The following is a 20,513-nucleotide window of genomic DNA, read 5'->3' on the forward strand; positions in this document are numbered from 1 at the left end:
ATCTTACCAAAAATAACTACAATGGGGATACAGTAAATAGAACTACAAGAGGCAATCCTGTAGCCCTCTTTCTCGATGACTGGAATCTCTTTCTGGAGTCTGTTTGGCCTTGAGTCATTAATTAGAGCATTATGCATATCATGCTTGCTAAATCTTTTATTTTGTTATTTTCTGGCCATCTGAAATTGTGGGCTCCCTTAGCTATATACAGCAATAAGGTAATAAAGGAGATCTTTGAGGAATTAAGCCATGTTTTCCCCTGTAGGATGTGAGTGACTGGATTGTTGCATAGTCTGAAGGAGTTGTATGATGCCATCATCAATCAGCTGGAGTCAGAGGCAGAAACAGTGGTCAAGAGGAACTGGATGGAACACATCACTGAGGATCTTCCTGAAAGGTGGTGTCTGAGGACCAGTATTTGAACACCAACAGACTGTAAGTCCTTAATATAATTGAAGTACTGTACATCACAGCCACTTTAGCCTGGTCCAACTCAAGAGCACCATGACTGGCACGACAATGATTGTCAGAGGTGTTGGCTAAAACAGATCTGGACCAGGCTACAGCAACATCTCCTTTCTTGGTGGAATCACAAAATGATGGCCTCTCGTGACGACATACTTCTGGATCAATTCTTGCTATACTGTAGATGTAGTTATCATTGTTTGCTTACTGGCTGTCGCTCCTCCCTCTGCAGATCTAGAAAAACGCAAAGGAGCATATAAAGAGGAGTCTGTTGTAAGTCTTTTATGGGCCATAAGAAACAAGGTAAGTGTTCTGTCCATTGGTAATGAATTACATCATATCTATTGATATACTGTATGTGTTATATTATTCTAGTAATTGTATATTATAAAATGTTACTGGTCTCGTACACATTTTGCAGATGTTATTGCAGGTGCAGTGAAATGCTTAAGGATATACATTTACATAATGGTTACCTGGAGGAAACTGGAGGAGGGTCATGCTTTTTCAATTTTTAACCCTCAGGGAAGGGTTTATTATTTTATAACTCTAGTTCAGGGGAGAGTCTTGTCATTTGTAATTGATGAAATGTCAATATTTCTCATTTTTTTAGAATTAATTTTTTATCAGGCTATTTATATCGCTGTGTGCCCGATGTCGCCCCCATCTCTGATTCTCCACAGGGCGTGCAATATCAAGTGTGCCTATAGGCTATTTAGTGAAGGCTGTGGACATTTTATTGAGACCATCGGCTACAAAGTGCATGCTTGGAGAAGCACAGAGCAAAGTTATATTTCTATGATAGCTGCTGAGATGGTGTAAATACAACTAGGCTGTATTACACACTGCAATGGACATTCCAACCCTGAGCCCTGGCCTGCTCTGCTCTTACTGATCAAAAACCTGTCAAAAGCTTTTTCCGAATATTTGTTGATTAGGCCTAGCCTATGTTCTGTTCAGTTTGAGAAGGAGAAAGTGAATATGAGAAGGAGGACTCCAGGTCAACTTTGATAGCTTGCTAATACTATAATTTATTTTTGTTCAAAACAGTATGTTTGTTGCCCATGATGTAGGTCTATTTATCAGACTTATTGACATCACAATAAGACAGATTCTAGTAACTTACATTGTGGTGCTGAAACCTGAAGCAGCGACACAATCAATCGTAAAAGGGCAGCTCATTGAATTGAATTTAATTTATTTTTGGCAACAGACATATATAACAAAATGCACAATGTGGACCCAGACGATTTCACTTGAGAATGCTATTCATTGACTACAGCTCAGTGTTCAACACCAAAGTGCCCTCAAAGCTTATCAATAAGCTAAGGACCCTGGGAGTAAACATCTCCCTCTGCAACTGGATGCTGGACTTCCTGACGGGCCGCCCCTAGGTGGGGCGGCAGGGTAGCCGAGTGTTGGACTAGTAACCGAAAGGTTGCAAGTTCAAATCCCCGAGCTGACAAGGTGCCGTTCTGTCGTTCTGCCCCTGAACAGGCAGTTAACCCACTATTCCTAGGCCGTCATTGAAAATAAGAATTTGTTCTTAACTGACTTGCCTAGTTAAATAAAGGTCAAATAAAAGGTGGTAAGGGTAGGTAACAACACACTGATGAGTGAACAGGGGCCCTCTCAGGGGTGCGTGCTCAGTCCCCTCCTGTACTCCCTGTTCACTCATGACTGCACGGCCAGGCACGACTCCAACACCATCATTAAATTTGACCTCTATACCAGGCGGTGTCAGAGGAAGGCCCTACAAATTGTCAAAGACTCCAGCCACCCTAGTCATAGATTGTTCTCTCTGCTACCGCACGGCAAGCGGTACCGGAGCGCCAAGTCTAGGCCCAAGCCATAAGACTCCTGAACATCTAGTCAAGTGGCTACCCAGAATATTTGCACCCCCCCCCCCCTCTTTACACCAGTGCTACTCTCTGTTGTCATCTATGCATAGTCACTTTAATAATCTATTAATTGCACATCATACTGATCCTTCAAATAAAAACACCTGACCAGCTGTAGGGGGCACAAGGGGCAGTGGTGTGGTTTCCCTTTCTTAGACAACCTTGTCCAAATGGAAACCTTTGCCTGCTTTTTAAAGCTATTTTTACTTTTTATTTTCTTGATCTCCAAGAGAAGGCTTGGCTTCCAAATGCCTGTATGGAAAAACTTGCTCCTCGAAGATTTTACAAGACATGACACTAGCTCTGGTATTGTGACTGTGTTGGTTATAGACACAGTCACAGGCTTGTTGACAGTCAACACAGTCAACAAGCCCACCTCCCGGAACTCCTGTACCCATATATGGATCCTAGGGGGGACATTCAGCATATACGTAACTGATAACAGATTTTTTGATAGCCCACTATACCAAGCAGAGCAGGCATAATCAAAATTACACTGAATCAAGGTTTAGACAAGCAGTTTCTTAACTTTAATGTTAAAACATCTAGTGTTACGATGTAAACGTTTCAATTTGCTTTTTTCTGTCCACTCTTCCGTAAAGCCCAGCTCTGTGGAGTGTACGGCTTAAAGTGGTCCTACGGACAGATACTCCAATCTCCTCTGTGGAGCTTTGCAGCTCCTTCAGGGTTATCTTTGGTCTCTTTGCTGCCTCTTTGATTAATGACCTCCTTGCCTGGTCTGTGAGTTTTGGTGGGTGGCCTTCTCTTTGCAGGTTTGTTGTGGTGCCATATTCTTTCCATTTTTAAAAAATGTATTTAATGGTGCTCCGTGGGATGTTCAACGTTTCTGATATTTTTATATAACACAACCCTGATCTGTACTTCTCCACAACTTTGTCCTTGACCTGTTTGGAGAGCTCCTTGGTCACTTGCTTAGTGGTGTTGCAGACTCTGGGAACTTTCAGAACAGGTGTGTGTATAAATACTGAGATCATGTGACAGATCATGTGACACTTAGAGTGCACGTGAACTCTATTTAGCTAATTATGAAGGTAACTGGTTGCACCAGATCTTATTTAGGGGCTTCATAGCAAAGGGGGTGAACACATATGCACGCACCACTTTTCAATTTTTTGACTATTTTGTTTATGTCCATTGCATGAAATCCAAATAAAAATACATTTAAATGACAGGTTGTACTGCAACAAAATAGTAAAATCACCAAGTGCGTGAATACTTTCACAGGCACTGTATCATTGTTTTGTTTCTTTGACATTGAGGCAGAGCTACAACCTTCTATAGCCGAGGAGACACAAAATGTACTTTACTTGGGATGTAATCTAGTTCTGTCACTGTCAATTGATTAACCTATTCGCTTTCTGAACAATAGAACATTTCTAAACCCAGACAGCTTTTAGGGAAGCACTTGTGACCTTCTCTCATTGGGTTAAGGAAGAAGATCAGCCAGCAGTTAAAGCATATTATTCCTGCGTCTGTAGGCCTGGGATGGAATGGTAGGCCTAACTTTTGAAAGTACCATGCTCAGATTCCTAATGAGGTCCCAGATTTAATTATTTACAAACAGGGACAGTTTCATTGCAAACAAGACACACTGCAACTCAATATTAGGAAGGTGTTCATAATGTTTTGTACACTGTGTATATAATGGTGTGTACAGACAGTATGGACAGTATATGAATAGAAAAGGTGTGTACAGCAGTAGTTATATAGGATGAGCCTTGACTAGAATACAGTATATATATATATATGAAGTCGGTAAAACAGTATGTAAGCATTAAAGTGACCAGTGTTGTACATAGATACTGCTGCCCTAAGGTGCTGCCACTCGAATGAAATACTATATTGGTATTAGTAGTTAATTGTGTAACATTAATACTTATTTAATTATTGAAAAAAATTAAGATTGTTATCAGAATTCATCAAATATATAACATATAGACATATTTATTTGTGACTTCAGCCTCCTTTTTAATATACTGAACAAAAATATAAACACAACATGCAAAAATGTCAATGATTTAACTGAGTTACAATTCATATAAGCAAATCAGTCAATTTAAATAAATGAATTTGGCCCTAATCTGTGGATTTCACATGACTGGGCAGGGGCGCAGCCACGGGTGGGCCTGGGAGTAAATAGGCCCACCCACTTGGGAGAAAGGCCCAACCACTGGGGAGCCAGGCTCAGCCAATGAGAGAGAATTAGTTTTTCCCCACAAGAGGATGTTATTACAGACAGAAATACTCCTTAGTTTCATTAGCTGTCTGGGTGGCTGATCTCAGACAATCCCACAGGTGAAAAAGCCGGATGTGGAGGTCCTGGGCTGGCGAGGTTACATGTGGACTGCAGTTGGGAGGCCGGTTGGACATACTGTCAAATTCCCTAAAATGACTTTTGAGACAGTTTATGGCAGAGAAATGAACATTAAATTATCTGGCGACAGCTCTGGTGGACATTCCAGCAGTCAGCATGTCAATACCACGCTTCCTCAAAACTTGAGACATCTGTGGCACTGTGTTGTGTGACAAAACTGCACATTTTAGTGTGGCCTTTTATTGTCCCCAGCACAAAGTGCACCTGTGTAATGATCATGCTGTTTCATCAGCTTCTTGATATACCACATCAGTTAGGTGGATGGATTATCTTGGCAAGGAGAAATGCTCACTAACAGGGATGTAAACAGATTTCTGCACAAGATTTGAGAGAAATAAGCTTTTTTTTTTTTTGTATGGATGATTTCAGGGGTCTTTTATTTCAGCTCATGAAACATGGGACCAACACTTTACATGTTGTGTTTGTATTTTTGTTCAGTATTGATAGCCTCACTAAATGTGTGCAAGTGACATTTGATAAACTGTATGCTGTTTCCCATAGAGTAACCATTACGATGAAATTCCTGATCTCCATCAGACGTTCCCAAAAGGCTTTATGTCCTACTTCACCTCCTGCTTCCCCCACCTGCTGCTGAACACATACCTGGCCATGCACACCTGTGCTGAGGAGCTGACTTTCCAGAAATGCTACTCCAAGTTGAGAGAGGCGTGGATGGTCTATGACACACCCACAGCCTAAGATCAAAAAGTACTTTACACCAACCTTTGAAGTGATGACAACCAAGCCACCAGACCAAATATTCTGTCTTTTGTTTTGAGGATCTGCAGAGAATGGGAGAAACTCCCCAAATACAAGCTTGCAGCATCATACCCAAGAAGACTTGAGGCTGTAATCGCTGCCAAAGGGGCTTCAAACAAAGTACTGAGTAAAGGGTCTGAATACTTATGTAAATGTGATATTTAGTTTTTATTTGTAAACATTTTGCAAAAAAAAACCAAACCTGTTTTTGCTTTGTCACTATGGGGTATTATGTGTATATTGATGAGGGGGAAAAACGATTTAATCAACTATAGAATAAGGCTGTAACATAACAAAATGTGGAAAAGTCAAGGGGTCTGAATACTTTCCGAATGTGATAACATGATGTCTGTACTGTAGCTACTAATTCATTTTGAAGCTTTGCGAAATCTAATCACTCAAAACTAGTGGTTCACATGGTGCCTCAATATCCTAAATATTCTCTAAGTCCCAGTAATTGGAAATGGGTTCACTTCACATTCATTACAATTAACACATGAGCATAATGGATAATGTTTGTATTGGTAGTTTTAAACAACACAAGACGTTTTAGATAGATGCACTCAAATAATATAAGTATAGGTTACTTCCACTGTGTGGTAGCCCAATAGGCAGCGCCCAGTTTGTCCCTAGCGGCATGCCGTCGAAATGTCTCAGTCCAGTTCAACAACAACTTTCCATGTGCGAGGACAAGCGACATTCAATGCATTTTGTGTGGCCTGCCCTAGAGTAAGTCTTGGGGAAATGCATACTTTTCATCTCCTAATTTTCACCCGCTTTCTAATATCCCTTGCTAACGTTTAGCTATGTATGCACTAGGCATACAATTCTAGCTACAGTTTGTTCTAGCTAGCTTGCACACTTCCTTGTTAATGTGTGTAGACTGTGTAACGTTACGTCTGTCAGCTGACAAATAACATCGATAGTAAGTGGTAGGTCCACAATTTGTTGTAGTAAGTCCATAGTTGCCAATTATCCTAGGCGACCGTTTCATATCATTTTTCAGACTTCTACACTGACACACGGGCTCGTCAGCATTTGGAGACAGTTTTTCCCTAACACCTCCCAGATGTCCCAACTCGACACAGGCCATGGGTTTGTCTAGTTGTCTGTCTGCCCTGTCTCTCTCAGCCCTGCTCACCCTGGCCTTGATAACTTGTTTACACCTTAGCTACCTGTCTGACCAAAAGTTGTCACTGATAAAGTTAACTAGCAAACAACAACCAGATGAGACACCAATACACCTATCAGTAAGACCTGGTTTAGAGGAAGATCCAGCAACAAAACAGGCCGGTGAGAGGGAGATAGTGAACCTCCAGAGGGGTAGCACCCATCCAGCCCCCAGCCACAGATTGCTGTGGGAAGGCCCCCATCCAGCCATCTCCAGTGGTCCCAGAGAGGCAGAGTGTAGGAGGGGGGCCCTGGAGAGCCGCTTTGACTGCGCCCGCGACCGAGTTCTGAGCCAGACAGAGTGTCAGGGGAGAGGGTGCTGCTATGCCCCCCTACCTCAAGGCCTCTCTGGAGGACCCCCCTGGTGCTTCTACCCCCCGTCATACAGCGGCTACAGGATGGGGCCCCTCACTCCCACTTCCAGGGGCCAGGCTGCCACCCTTACGAGGCCCACTCCCTCCTACCTGCCCCGGGATATCTCTACGCTCCGGTTGGAGATCCTGGATGAGACAGAAGGCCGACTGCACCTCACGGTGAGTCTCTGTGGCTGAAAACCACTCGTATATTTACTGCAGAGATACAGGGTTTGGTTGCCATTGTCTTTCTCTATAACATTTCTTTTAAAAGTGCTGCCTCTGAAAAGGGCGTACAGTATTTGCTAAATGTTTTCTCTTTACTTTTTCATGACTTTTATTATAACCAATCGCTCATCACTGAGAATCATTCTTCTCAGACCACATTATTGTGTAAGAGTCATAACACGTTTCTTCTCCTGACAGTTGAAGGATCCGTTGTCCCGGCGATATGAAGTTCCTTTATCCACTGCCCAGTCCAGGGGTAACACTGACACCCAGGACCACCAATATGTTACTGAGTTTCAACCCGACCCTTTTGGGATCATAGTGCGCCGAAAATCCAACGGCCGTGTCCTGTGAGTATTCATCGTCAGTTGTTCTTTATGTCTAATATGTCTGGCACTGGTTCATTGATCAGATCTTATAAACCTGACATAAAACTGTTGTAACCATGTCATAGGACTAACACATAAGATCAGTTAGGATTTATAGATCCCAAAGGGTAAATTGGCTTGCAGATACTACTGCACTGTTGGAGCTAGAAACACAAGCATTTTGCTACACCTGCAATAACTCCTGCTAAATATGTGTATGTGACCGATACAATTTCATTTGATTTATATCGCTGTGTTTCTACTTGTCGCAGTCATAAGCATGACATAAGGTGCCCCTGTCCCTACTTATAGTTGCCATAAGCATGACTTAAGATGCTCTCTGTCCTGACTTACAACTGTCATAATCATGACACCTCTGTCTTCTGTCTGTCAGTGTGAACACCACAGTGGCCCCGCTGCTGTATGCTGACCAGTACCTGCAGCTGTCCACCTCCCTGGCCTCCTCACTGGTGTCTGGGCTGGGGGAACACTACACCCCCCTCAGCCTGGACCTCAATTGGACCTCCCTTACCCTTTGGAACAGGGACATGGCGCCCCACGTGAGTCTGACGTCATTATCATTATCGTCATCATTATCATACATTTGTTTCCTTTTTAAATCATGGTCAGGAGTGGGAAGTCATGTGTCTTCTTTCTCCTCCATGCAGGGCGATGCCAACCTTTATGGCTCTCATCCGTTCTACATGGTGCAGGAGGGGGATGGACAGGCTCACGGGGTCTTCCTGCTCAACAGTAATGCCATGGGTAAGAAAGCATGTTACTCCATGTACCATATCCTTAAGCAGAAATGTTTTGTTCTAATAGGATAGCTTTGGTTTGAGCTAGTAGAGTTTGTAATGTATCATGCTACTTAGCAGCTCTGGACAGAATTTTGTTGTGTTCACATGGCACAGTACTTCAACTGTATCAAGATACAGATTTACATGATGGAGCTGAGTTTGACCTCCTTCTCTCTGTAGAGGTGGTGCTGCAGCCTAGCCCTGCTCTGACCTGGGTGGCTGTGGGAGGAATCCTGGACCTGTACATCTTCCTGGGCCCTGACCCTCAGAGTGTTGTCAGACAGTACCTCCAGGTTATAGGTATGGCTATATATGACCTTTAGCTGTAACTTCCTGTTACTGAATATCATTTTCTTGTCTCATATCCCAATGTTGCTATGGTGGGTCGGGCACTGCTGGGTCACAACTAATTCCTTTTGGGTAATGGCTAAGGGAAAGATAGTGGCTGTCTGTGTCCCAATGTCCTAGTAGTCTGAACTTGCTGCCTCATCTCCTTTCATTCATCTCCTTTCACTTATGTGAAAGAACTAGACTGGTGAAAGCAAATACATTTTCCACCATTAGGCACCATCCACCATATAGGTATTATCCACCATATAGGTATTATCCACCATATAGGCACCATCCACCATATAGGTATTATCCACCATATAGGTATTATCCACCATATAGGCACCATCCACCATATAGGTATTATCCACCATATAGGCACCATCCACCATATAGGTATTATCCACCATATAGGCACCATCCACCATATAGGTATTATCCACCATATAGGTATTATCCACTATATAGGCACCATCCACCATATAGGTATTATCCACCATATAGGTATTATCCACCATATAGGTATTATCCACCATATAGGTATTATCCACCATATAGGCACCATCCACCATATAGGTATTATCCACCATATAGGCACCATCCACCATATAGGCACCATCCACCATATAGGTATTATCCACCATATAGGCACCATCCACCATATAGGTATTATCAACCATATAGGCACCATCCACCATATAGGTATTATCCACCATATAGGCACCATCCACCATATAGGTATTATCCACCATTAGGCACCATCCACCATATAGGTATTATCCACCATATAGGCACCATCCACCATATAGGCACCATCCACCATATAGGCACCATCCACCATATAGGTATTATCCACCATATAGGCACCATCCACCATATAGGTATTATCCACCATATAGGCACCATCCACCATATAGGTATTATCCACCATATAGGCACCATCCACCATATATGTATTATCCACCATATAGGTATTATCCACCATATAGGCACCATCCACCATATATGTATTATCCACCATATAGGCACCATCACCATAAAGGTATTATCCACCATATAGGTATTATCCACCATATAGGCACCATCCACCATATAGGCACCATCCACCATATAGGTATTATCCACCATATAGGTATTATCCACCATATAGGCACCATCCACCATATAGGTATTATCCACCATATAGGCACCATCCACCATATAGGCACCATCCACCATATAGGCACCATCCACCATATATGCACCATCCACCATATAGGCACCATCCACCATATAGGCACCATCCACCATATAGGCACCATCCACCATATAGGTATTATCCACCATATAGGTATTATCCACCATATAGGCACCATATAGGTATTATCCACCATATAGGCACCATCCACCATATATGTATTATCCACCATATAGGCACCATCCACCATATATGTATTATCCACCATATAGGCACCATCCACCATATATGTATTATCCACCATATAGGCACCATCACCATATAGGTATTATCCACCATATAGGCACCATCCACCATATAGGCACCATCCACCATATAGGCACCATCCACCATATATGTATTATCCACCATATAGGCACCATCCACCATATATGTATTATCCACCATATAGGCACCATCCACCATATAGGTATTATCCACCATATAGGCACCATCACCATATAGGTATTATCCTCCATATAGGCACCATCCACCATATAGGTATTATCCACCATTAGGCACCATCCACCATATAGGTCTTATCCACCATAATATGGTGTGGCTTGTTTGGTGTCTGCTGTGAAGTAATACCACAACAAGTCAACTACTTGATTGATGAAAGCATGTCATCCAGCAAAGGCAGCAGCGCGGTCATCAACTACATGCACCATTTCTTCAACTACATGCACCATTTCTTCACCAACTACGGAGTGTGGACCTGAATTTTGAAAACTGCAGTGGCCGAAACAAGAACAAGTTTGTGTTCTGGTATTGTGCCTGGTGGACCATACACAAGCTCCACCACAGTCTGGGCCTTCACTTCCTGATCACAGGCCACACCAAGTTTGCCCGCGACTGGTGCTTCAGCCTCATCAAACAGCGCTTCAGAAAGACCAGAGTGAACACTTTGTCTGAGATTGCTGGTGTTGTGAAGGACAGCACTGTGACAGGAGTCAACATCCCACAGCTGGTTGGACTGGAGGATGGTACGGTGCTGGTGGAAAGCTATGGCTGGTAACAACACCTGACTCCGTACTTCAGGTCGCTGCCACAGTTCAAGCGGTACCAGCACTTCAGGTGAATATCATTTTCATTGCATTGTATGAGGTTATTCTTATTATCTAAACTTGGGAGGTGAATTGATGTCTTCTATATTTTTTGGGTTATTTCCTGTTTTACAGCTTCAATGCTCTAGAGTCTGGTGTTGTTGTCGCCAAGGAGCATTCAGACTCTGCTGCTGCGCAATGCTGACATCCTTCCGCCCATGGATGGTCTGCCTGCACAAGCACCACCTGGACACAGCTACACAAACATATGTTTTTGAGAAGATCAGGGATTTTTGTTGACGAAGAGGCTATGGACATCACATGCCCTGCACCAAAGTCAAGGGCAGGACAGAAACAGGCTCTCCAAATAAATATAGATTCCCTTGTTCATGTGTGGTTCAGACAGACCATCAGCACTATCTGCAGTGCCTCTATTCAAATGACTCTCTCCTGCTACTATTATAATTTATTTATCCTGCTGTTCATCTATCACTGATATTGTTATTGATATTGTTCTTGTACATACTGTATATTATATTTATTTTGACACTTTCTGATATTGCTACTATGCAGGTAACCATTTGGCTGTGCCGTTTACACCTTCTGTAGAGACCCATCCACTTGGCAAGATGTGGCTAGGGTTATAGCATTTATTTCACATGACCCATCAATTAAGTGTGTCTGGGTAGGAGTCAATCAATATTTTAAAATTATTTTATCTGGACACTTTCTGTTTACCTGGAACTTTTCATTATTGTAGACTACTACTACTTTTACCACTTTAAATCTGAATCTTTCCTTAAACAGATGGGTGGGGCTAAGGCTTAAGAGGGTGTGAACAATGCTGAATGGGTGTAGACAAAGAGCTCTCCAGTAGGAACCAAATCATAGGTATCATAGCTCCAGTAGGTACCAAATCATAGGTATCATAGCTCCAGTAGGTACCAAATCATAGGTATCATAGCTCCAGTAGGTACCAAATCATAGGTATCATAGCTCCAGTAGGTACCAAATCATAGGTATCATAGCTCCAGTAGGTACCAAAACAGGTATCATAGCTCCAGTATTTTTTTTATTTTTATTTTTATTTCACCTTTATTTAACCAGGTAGGCTAGTTGAGAACAAGTTCTCATTTGCAACTGCGACCTGGCCAAGATAAAGCATAGCAGTATGAGCAGACAACACAGAGTTACACATGGAGTAAACAATTAACAAGTCAATAACACAGTAGAAAACAAAGGGGGAGTCTATATACAATGTGTGCAAAAGGCATGAGGTAGGCGAATAATTACAATTTTGCAGATTAACACTGGAGTGATAAATGATCAGATGGTCATGTACAGGTAGAGATATTGGTGTGCAAAAGAGCAGAAAAATAAATAAATAAAAACAGTATGGGGATGAGGTAGGTGAAAATGGGTGGGCTATTTACCAATAGACTATGTACAGCTGCAGCGATCGGTTAGCTGCTCAGATAGCTGATGTTTGAAGTTGGTGAGGGAGATAAAAGTCTCCAACTTCAGCGATTTTTGCAATTCGTTCCAGTCACAGGCAGCAGAGTACTGGAACGAAAGGCGGCCAAATGAGGTGTTGGCTTTAGGGATGATCAGTGAGATACACCTGCTGGAGCGCGTGCTACGGATGGGTGTTGCCATCGTGACCAGTGAGCTGAGATAAGGCGGAGCTTTACCTAGCATGGACTTGTAGATGACCTGGAGCCAGTGGGTCTGGCGACGAAAATGTAGCGAGGGCCAGCCGACTAGCGCATACAAGTCGCAGTGGTGGGTGGTATAAGGTGCTTTAGTGACAAAACGGATGGCACTGTGATAGACTGCATCCAGTTTGCTGAGTAGAGTGTTGGAAGCCATTTTGTAGATGACATCGCCGAAGTCGAGGATCGGTAGGATAGTCAGTTTTACTAGGGTAAGCTTGGCGGCGTGAGTGAAGGAGGCTTTGTTGCGGAATAGAAAGCCGACTCTTGATTTGATTTTCGATTGGAGATGTTTGATATGAGTCTGGAAGGAGAGTTTGCAGTCTAGCCAGACACCTAGGTACTTATAGATGTCCACATATTCTAGGTCGGAACCATCCAGGGTGGTGATGCTAGGCGGGCATGCGGGTGCAGGCAGCGATCGGTTGAAAAGCATGCATTTGGTTTTACTAGCGTTTAAGAGCAGTCGGAGGCCACGGAAGGAGTGTTGTATGGCATTGAAGCTTGTTTGGAGGTTAGATAGCACAGTGTCCAATGAGTAGGTACCAAAACATAGGTATCATAGCTCCAGTAGGTACCAAAACATTCAAAGGCCATTTTCTCAAAAGTGAGTTCACAAGTTTATCAACTTTCAAAGCAGAATTTCTTTCCCATTGTTCCTCAAACATGCAGTGTATGATATACCATAGCTGTGAGTCTCTACTTTTATCCAATGTAAAAATACATTTAAAAAATTCAAATTTTGCTACGTAAGTCCAATTTGAGCAGGTTGGTTTGCTCTCACCTTTTGTGAATCTTCCGTCATAGCTAATGTTTATCCCGTCCTCCTCCCCCAGGGTACCCTATGATGCCTCCTTATTGGTCACTGGGGTTCCACCTGTGTCGCTGGGGTTACCGGTCCACTAACGCAACCCGAGAGGTGGTGCGACGCATGCACAACGCCAACTTCCCCCTGGTAAAGATGCTGGAGAAAACACTTATATTGTACTACATTATCACTTGGGTTGACAACTATTGGGTAATGCTAACATTGAATGAGCATCAACATTGGATTAGCAGATTAGCATGGAGAAAACTCATTATAGTATTATCATGCTACAATGGGTTTTCTCCATGCTAATGCTAATTGTATGTTTGCGCTCTCAAGTACAGTATTATCATGCCACTGAGGGTTCACAACTCATGGAAAACACTCACTGCATTCTTTAGTTCAACTGCTTTTGTTTTTGGTCAGGACGTGCAGTGGAATGACCTGGATTATGCAGACAAGCGTCGGGTGTTCACCTTTGACCCCCAGCACTTTGTGGACCTGCCAGACATGGTGAAGGAGTTCCATCAGAAGGGCATTAAGTACATTCTCATCCTGGTAAGAGAGAGGCCTCAACCCTCACAACATGTGGGACACATAGGCACACTAATAACTCATATTAGCTTGAAATAGTGGTTCAATGTAATTTTTGATTCTAAATTACAGTCTGCGTTGTGATTAAATTGTTAAAAGTGCAGTATTGGAAGGTACAAGTCAAGGAAACTTTCCTTCTCAATCCACAAGATGGCAGCAAAAGCATTACTGTCATTTATTTTAGAGGTATCTTTCATGTTTGTTCTCTTTCCCAGGACCCTGGGATCAGCAGCACCAGCCCCCCTGGTACTTACCCACCCTTTGATGAGGGTCAGCGGAGAGGGGTCTTCATCAGGAACTCTACAGGACAGACACTCATAGGGAAGGTCAGACCTAAAACTCTCACTTCTCTATCTGGAGACCCACTGTAAACTGGGCTACATATACTGTGAATAGTTTGGAAAGAACATATTTTTTATCTGCTTGATAACATTGTGTATGTCCATTGTGTATTCAAGTAATGTGTCCTCTGAAAAGCAAGGTTACACTAAACAAAACCCCCTCTTGAAGCTGTGTGTGTGTGTGTGTGTGTGTGTGTGTGTGTGTGTGTGTGTGTGTGTGTGTGTGTGTGTGTGTGCGTGCGTGCGTGCGTGCGTGCGTGCAGGTGTGTGTGTTGTGTGGAAAGGTATGCATGTTCGGTTCCTCACTCGTCTTCCTCTGTGTCCAGGTGTGGCCTGGTCCGACAGCGTTCCCTGACTTCACCAACCCAGAGACACAGAGCTGGTGGGAGGACTGCATTCGGGAGTTCCACTCCAGAGTCCCGCTAGATGGCCTGTGGATTGTGAGTGTGTCTCAGATAGAAATGTCTTGTAGAGGGCTGAAATCATCCCCTATTGTATTGTATTCTATACTTGCACTAACAAGCTTGCATCATCCAGGCTGTTTCAATGCTACTCAGCATCCAGCATACTCTTTCTCTTGTCCCTCTGTTCTCAGGATATGAATGAACCAGCCAGTTTTGTGCAGGGCTCTGTGGAGGGGTGTCCTGACAGTGATTTGGATAGCCCCCCCTACGTGCCACGTGAGTGTGCTGCAGCTGAGTAGTTTCCTGTCTATTTAATATCAATAGAGGAATTTAGTGAATTCATTCATTCATTTCCATTCTGTCTCCATACGGTCATACAGCGGTGATTGGAGGACAGCTGAACACTGGTACACTCTGCATGTCAGCTCAGCAGAACCTGTCCACTCACTACAACCTGCATAACCTCTATGGGCTGACGGAGGCTAGCGCCACCCACAGGTCAGACACAGCACCACAGGGATCAGTGCGTACTTATCCTGAGACTGTTGGCACTTTTACTTCTGCTTGTTTGAATGAAGCTGATTTTATTTATCTTGTCTACATTACATATTTGTAACTGTAGTTGGAAGATCAGTTATAGCCTTTGACCCTCTCAGTGCCCTGGTGAAGGTCCGGGGGTCGCGACCCTTCGTGCTGTCCCGCTCCTCCTTCCCTGGCATTGGCCGTTTCTCCGGAGTCTGGACGGGAGACGTGAGGAGCGACTGGGAGCAGCTCAGATACTCCATCCCTGGTGAGGGGAAAGACATCCCCAACATTCCCATTTCCGTTCCAAGCCATTCCTATTCTCAACAAGATTCCCAAAGCCATTCACAAGCCCTGTGTGTTTTAGCCATCAGAGTACTAATGGTACCGATGCACCATCCAGACAGTACATGTTGCAGTGTGCTCTTACTCAGCAGTTTGTCTCTATTGTCTTTAGTTGAAAGAGTGCCTAGACAGAGTTGGAGCCTTTTCAGTGGGAGTTATCCATGGATTTGAATGAGGGGTTTGAATAGAAAAATGCCCAGACTTGTAATGGAACCACCTACTATTTATTTGATACTATGTAGCTAGCAAGTACAGAGAGATGCCTCTGACTGCCTGACATCAAAGTTAAATAATGAATACAGTAATAATGAATAAAGGGAATTAATATGTTTAATATCCATCTGTCCCTCCACCCCCCCAGCGGTGCTGCTGTTTGGCCTGTTCGGGGTGCCCCTGGTGGGGGCGGATGTGTGTGGGTTCAGGGGGGACACCACAGAGGAGCTGTGTGTACGCTGGACCCAGCTTGGAGCCTTCTACCCCTTCATGAGGAACCACAACGACAAGCCCAACGCTGTGGGTGTGGGTGGTTTTATGGTCTTTACAGTTAACTCGGTTGGATAGGAATTTACCGCAATCTTTTCCTGACCTGCTAATATCTTTTCACTGTCTCTATGTAACCAAGTTACAATGTTTTCCTATTTACCATGGTGGCTGACCTGCTAGTGTCTTTTCACTGTCTCCATGTAACCAAGTTACAATGTTTTCCTATTTACCATGGTGGCTGACCTGCTAGTGTCTTTTCACTGTCTCTATGTAACCCAGTTACAATGTTTTCCTATTTACCATGGTGGCTGACCTGCTAGTGTCTTTTCACTGTCTCTATGTAACCAAGTTACAATGTTTTCCTATTTACCATGGTGGCTGACCTGCTAGTGTCTTTTCACTGTCTCTATGTAACCAAGTTACAATGTTTTCCTATTTACCATGGTGGCTGACCTGCTAGTGTCTTTTCACTGTGTCTATGTAACAGTCCATCAGTCCCATGTATTATGAATTGAGGTAACTCTAGCTCTGTGTGTAGCCCCAGGAGCCCTATGTGTTTGGTCAGGAGGCCCAGACAGCCATGCGTAGCGCGGTGATGTTACGTTACTCTCTCCTGCCGTTCCTCTACACACTCTTCTACCACGCACACACCTCCGCAGACACTGTGGCCACGCCTCTCTTCCTCCAGTACGTCCCTCTACTCCTCTTCTTCAGTTGCCATTGTCCAATCTTCCCTTCTCTCTCTCTTCAACATTTGGATACTATTGTAACACATCTTATTTACTGTGTTGATACTGTTCTCTGGCCCTCCCTCTCTGTCCATCTCTCCCAGGTTCCCCTCGGACCCTAACTGCCAGACCATAGACAGACAGTTCCTGTGGGGGAGTTCTCTGCTTGTCAGCCCAGTGTTAGAGCAGGGGGCAGTGGAGCTGGCTGCCTACCTCCCCCCGGGGACTTGGTACAGTCTGCACAATGTAAACAGCTCTGAGATTCAATACAGTTATACACTGAGCGTACAAAACATTATGAACACCTTCCTAATATTGAGTTGGACCCCCCCCCCCCCCCCCCCCCCTTGCCCTCAGAACAGGCTCAATTTGTCGGGGCACGAACTCTACAAGGTGCCGAAAGCCTTCCACAAGGATGCTGGCCCATGTTGACTCCAGTGCTTCCCACAGTTGTGTCTAGTTGTCTGGATGTCCTTTTGGTAGTGGACCATTCTTGATACATACGGGAAACTATTGAAAACCCAGCAGCGTTGCAGTTCTTGACACAAACTGGTGCGCCTGGCACCTACTACCATACCCCGTTCATAGGCACTTAAATATTTTGTCTTGCCCATTCACCCTTTGAATGGCACACATAAACAATCCATGTCTCAATTGTCTCAAGGTTTAAAAATCCTTATTTCAATTCTCCTCCCCTTCATCTACACTGATTGAAGTGGATTTAACAAGTGACAACAAGAGATCATAGCTTTCACCTGGATCAGTCCATGGCATGGAAAGAGCAGGTGATCCTAATGTTTTGTACACTCAGTGTATTTCTGTAGGCCTTTCATAATGTCACTGCAATTAGTTTGCAACTGATTAAAGGGATTCCTAGGAGACCGAGACCATATTTTCTGTCGTCACACAGATTGATAAAAATCCATCTGTGTGAGCCTTTCTTAGGGTCTTGAAGGCTTACTTTAGGACCAGGCAAAGATGTGTAATACGGTTGTACTGTGTATACTAGAACCATATTTCAGTGGTCACCTCTTTCATCCCTTCCTCATTAGGGCCAGCCGTTCTACAGTAAGGGTCAGTACCTGCTCCTCCCAGCGCCTCTGGACACCATCAATGTCCATGTGAGAGAGGGACACATCATCCCACAGCAGGTGTGTGTCCTCTGTACACAATAGAATTTGGTTGTCTGTTGTTTCATTGTGCGACAAAGCTTCATCTTAGGCCCATATTGTGGGTGTTACATACTGATGATGGAGGAGATGAATGAGCTGCCAAACTCTTATATCATGAAATCAATTAAAGTTATTTGTCATAGAACAAGAGACCCAAAATTCCTTTGTGAAACTATGTGATAAAACCTCAAATGAAATACTCTCTGCGTACTAATCTGACAATGTTGTTTTGAAGCTTGTATGAGTTTGTGTAAAACCTGTTGCCTGTCTTAATCAGTAATTATATTATATCTTTAAATGAAAAATCCCCTCATACCCCCTCTAACTGAGATACAGGAGCCAGGCCTGACTACCTCAGCTTCTCGCAGTAACCCTTTCCTCCTGACGGTGGCGCTGTCTGCTGGGGGCTGGGCCTGGGGTGACCTGTTCTGGGACGACGGGGACAGTCTGGACACCTTCCAGAGAGGAGACTACTCCTATGTTATCTTCATCGCTGGACAGGTAGGAGATGTAGAGGTCACATAGGGTCCTGAGTTTTTCCTGATCACATGACCTGACCAAGGAAAACTCTGGGCCCAAGTTATAGCCCACTTCAAGGCTGTCCCTGATGCAGTGAAGAAAAGGAAGTAAGCTTTATGTGACATCTTTTTGAGTGCGGACCATCAAACCTTTTGTCTGTCCTACTTCAAGGTATTTCATGACATCTGGGTAGGAAAAACGTAGGGCCCTAATTGGACTTTAAAGAGGATGGAGATCAGAGAATTATCTAGGGTGATTTGGATGTTTCTGCAGTACAGTATGTTTCTAGCAATGCTCTCAAGATTGAGATCCAGGTCCAATCCAATCAAGATAGAAGACATACTCTTTCCCTGCCATCCTGTGAACAGTAGACCTAACTGTTAATGTCTAATGTATACTGGTACTATACATGTGTGTGTTTGCCAGTGGGGATAAATAAGGTTTTCATTTGATCCAGTCCCAGGTGATGAGTGACCCCCTGCGTCAGAACGGGGCGCTGGACGGGCTGGTGCTGGGAGGGCTGCGAGTGTTCGGGGTGCCTTCCCCACCCCGCTATGTATGGGCCAATGGAAAGAAAGTGTGGGATTTCTCTTATCAGACTGACACCAAGGTGAGCTGTAGCTGTCTGAGTTACCTCTATAGAGTTCAGAATTAAGAAATAATAGAACGAACAGTCTAATTCTGCTTGCCTACCTGTCTATTCTATTCTACAGTATAATATGATATTGTTTATAATCCTTTCTTTCTGTGTCTGTCTGTAGGTTCTGACACTGACCAGCCTGGCCCTGCCCATGTCAGAGGTGTTTGAAGTCCTGTGGACCTTGTGAGCTTTATGAACTGTATGACTCAGTGGACTCTGGCCCAGTAGACAGCTTCTCAGGTGGTTCTAGAACTCCTGAACTAGCACATCTCTGACAAAAACCTCCACTCAAAGTTTCCCCTCAATCACTGCTACCCTGGATAAGACATTGCTCTAATAGACTCCTGGGTTTCTGAATGGACAGACTACACTGAAGAATTTTTGGAAATCATGTTTTTATATTCAACTGTATTTTCAATAAAATGATGTGAACTGTGTGGGTTAAAGCTCCATCAGATATCTCTCCATTTCCTTGTTGTTGCAGATGAGTGATTACATGACATTGTCTCAGGTGAGATTCTGAGACAGTGGTGTGAATTTGAGAATTGTGGTCATTCTAGAACACTAGGCCAAAATGTATTGTTGTTTTACTATTTTAATTTGTCTATAAGAATATATAAATATTTTTAAAATATATTTCTAACCTTTTATTTTATTTGTTAAGCACTTTTGAAATGCATCACCTGTAAGAAATGTTCTCTATAAATAGCATTTGATTAATTGATAAATATTGTGCTGAGGAGGACAGCAGTGGCTCTACACAATTATTTTTATTAATTGAACATTAAAATTGACCAGAATATGCCCATTCTGTACTCTTCTAGTATGATGGTAGGCTCTGTGTTAAGTCTCATCAAATTACTTCCAGTGATATTGCCACATTGTTACCATTAAAGGCAATTGATAGCTCTGGGTTTGTTTCTCCTAAGCTAAGCATTGTTTCTCGTGTTCTCCTATTAGTGAGCTGTCACCACTCAGTGTTTGAATGTGCAGTCAATTATCTCTTTCTTAATCTACTTCATAGTCCCGAGGGTGGTCTAAGGCACTGCTTCTCAGTGCTAGAGGCATCACTACGGACCATGGTTCGATTCCAGGCTGTATCACTTCCGGCCATGATTGGGAGTCCCATAGGGCAGCGCACAATTGGCCCAGCGTCGTCCGGGTTTGCCCGGGGTAGGCCGTCATTGTCAGTTAAGAACAAATTCTAATTTACT

At 43.6% G+C, this 20,513-nt stretch overlaps 1 protein-coding gene across 3 annotated transcripts; it reads left to right on the forward strand.

The window, feature by feature from the left end:
* The first annotated feature begins 6,113 nt into the window (after window positions 1-6,113).
* On the forward strand, window positions 6,114-20,209 carry LOC118938328 (lysosomal alpha-glucosidase-like). 3 transcript variants are annotated; one of them, XM_036941533.1, is made up of 20 exons: window positions 6,120-6,249; window positions 6,527-7,223; window positions 7,470-7,621; window positions 8,034-8,199; window positions 8,308-8,404; window positions 8,620-8,739; window positions 13,580-13,698; window positions 13,978-14,109; window positions 14,361-14,471; window positions 14,813-14,926; window positions 15,082-15,166; window positions 15,271-15,388; window positions 15,547-15,680; window positions 16,119-16,276; window positions 16,779-16,927; window positions 17,073-17,214; window positions 18,021-18,119; window positions 18,477-18,641; window positions 19,117-19,269; window positions 19,421-20,209. In XM_036941533.1, the coding sequence occupies exons 2-20, from the start codon at window positions 6,612-6,614 to the stop codon at window positions 19,484-19,486; spliced, it is 2,892 nt and encodes a 963-aa protein (XP_036797428.1). In that variant the 5' UTR covers window positions 6,120-6,249; window positions 6,527-6,611; the 3' UTR covers window positions 19,487-20,209. The 3 variants fall into 3 exon arrangements, 2 of the variants coding, with proteins under 2 accessions (XP_036797428.1, XP_036797429.1); XR_005035603.1 differs by having other exon boundaries at window positions 6,114-7,223; window positions 17,073-17,198; XM_036941534.1 differs by having other exon boundaries at window positions 6,130-7,223; window positions 16,119-16,270.
* The last annotated feature ends 304 nt before the right edge of the window (window positions 20,210-20,513 follow it).

Source organism: Oncorhynchus mykiss, chromosome 13 (assembly GCF_013265735.2).
Source record: "Oncorhynchus mykiss isolate Arlee chromosome 13, USDA_OmykA_1.1, whole genome shotgun sequence".
Lineage (NCBI taxonomy): Eukaryota > Metazoa > Chordata > Actinopteri > Salmoniformes > Salmonidae > Oncorhynchus > Oncorhynchus mykiss.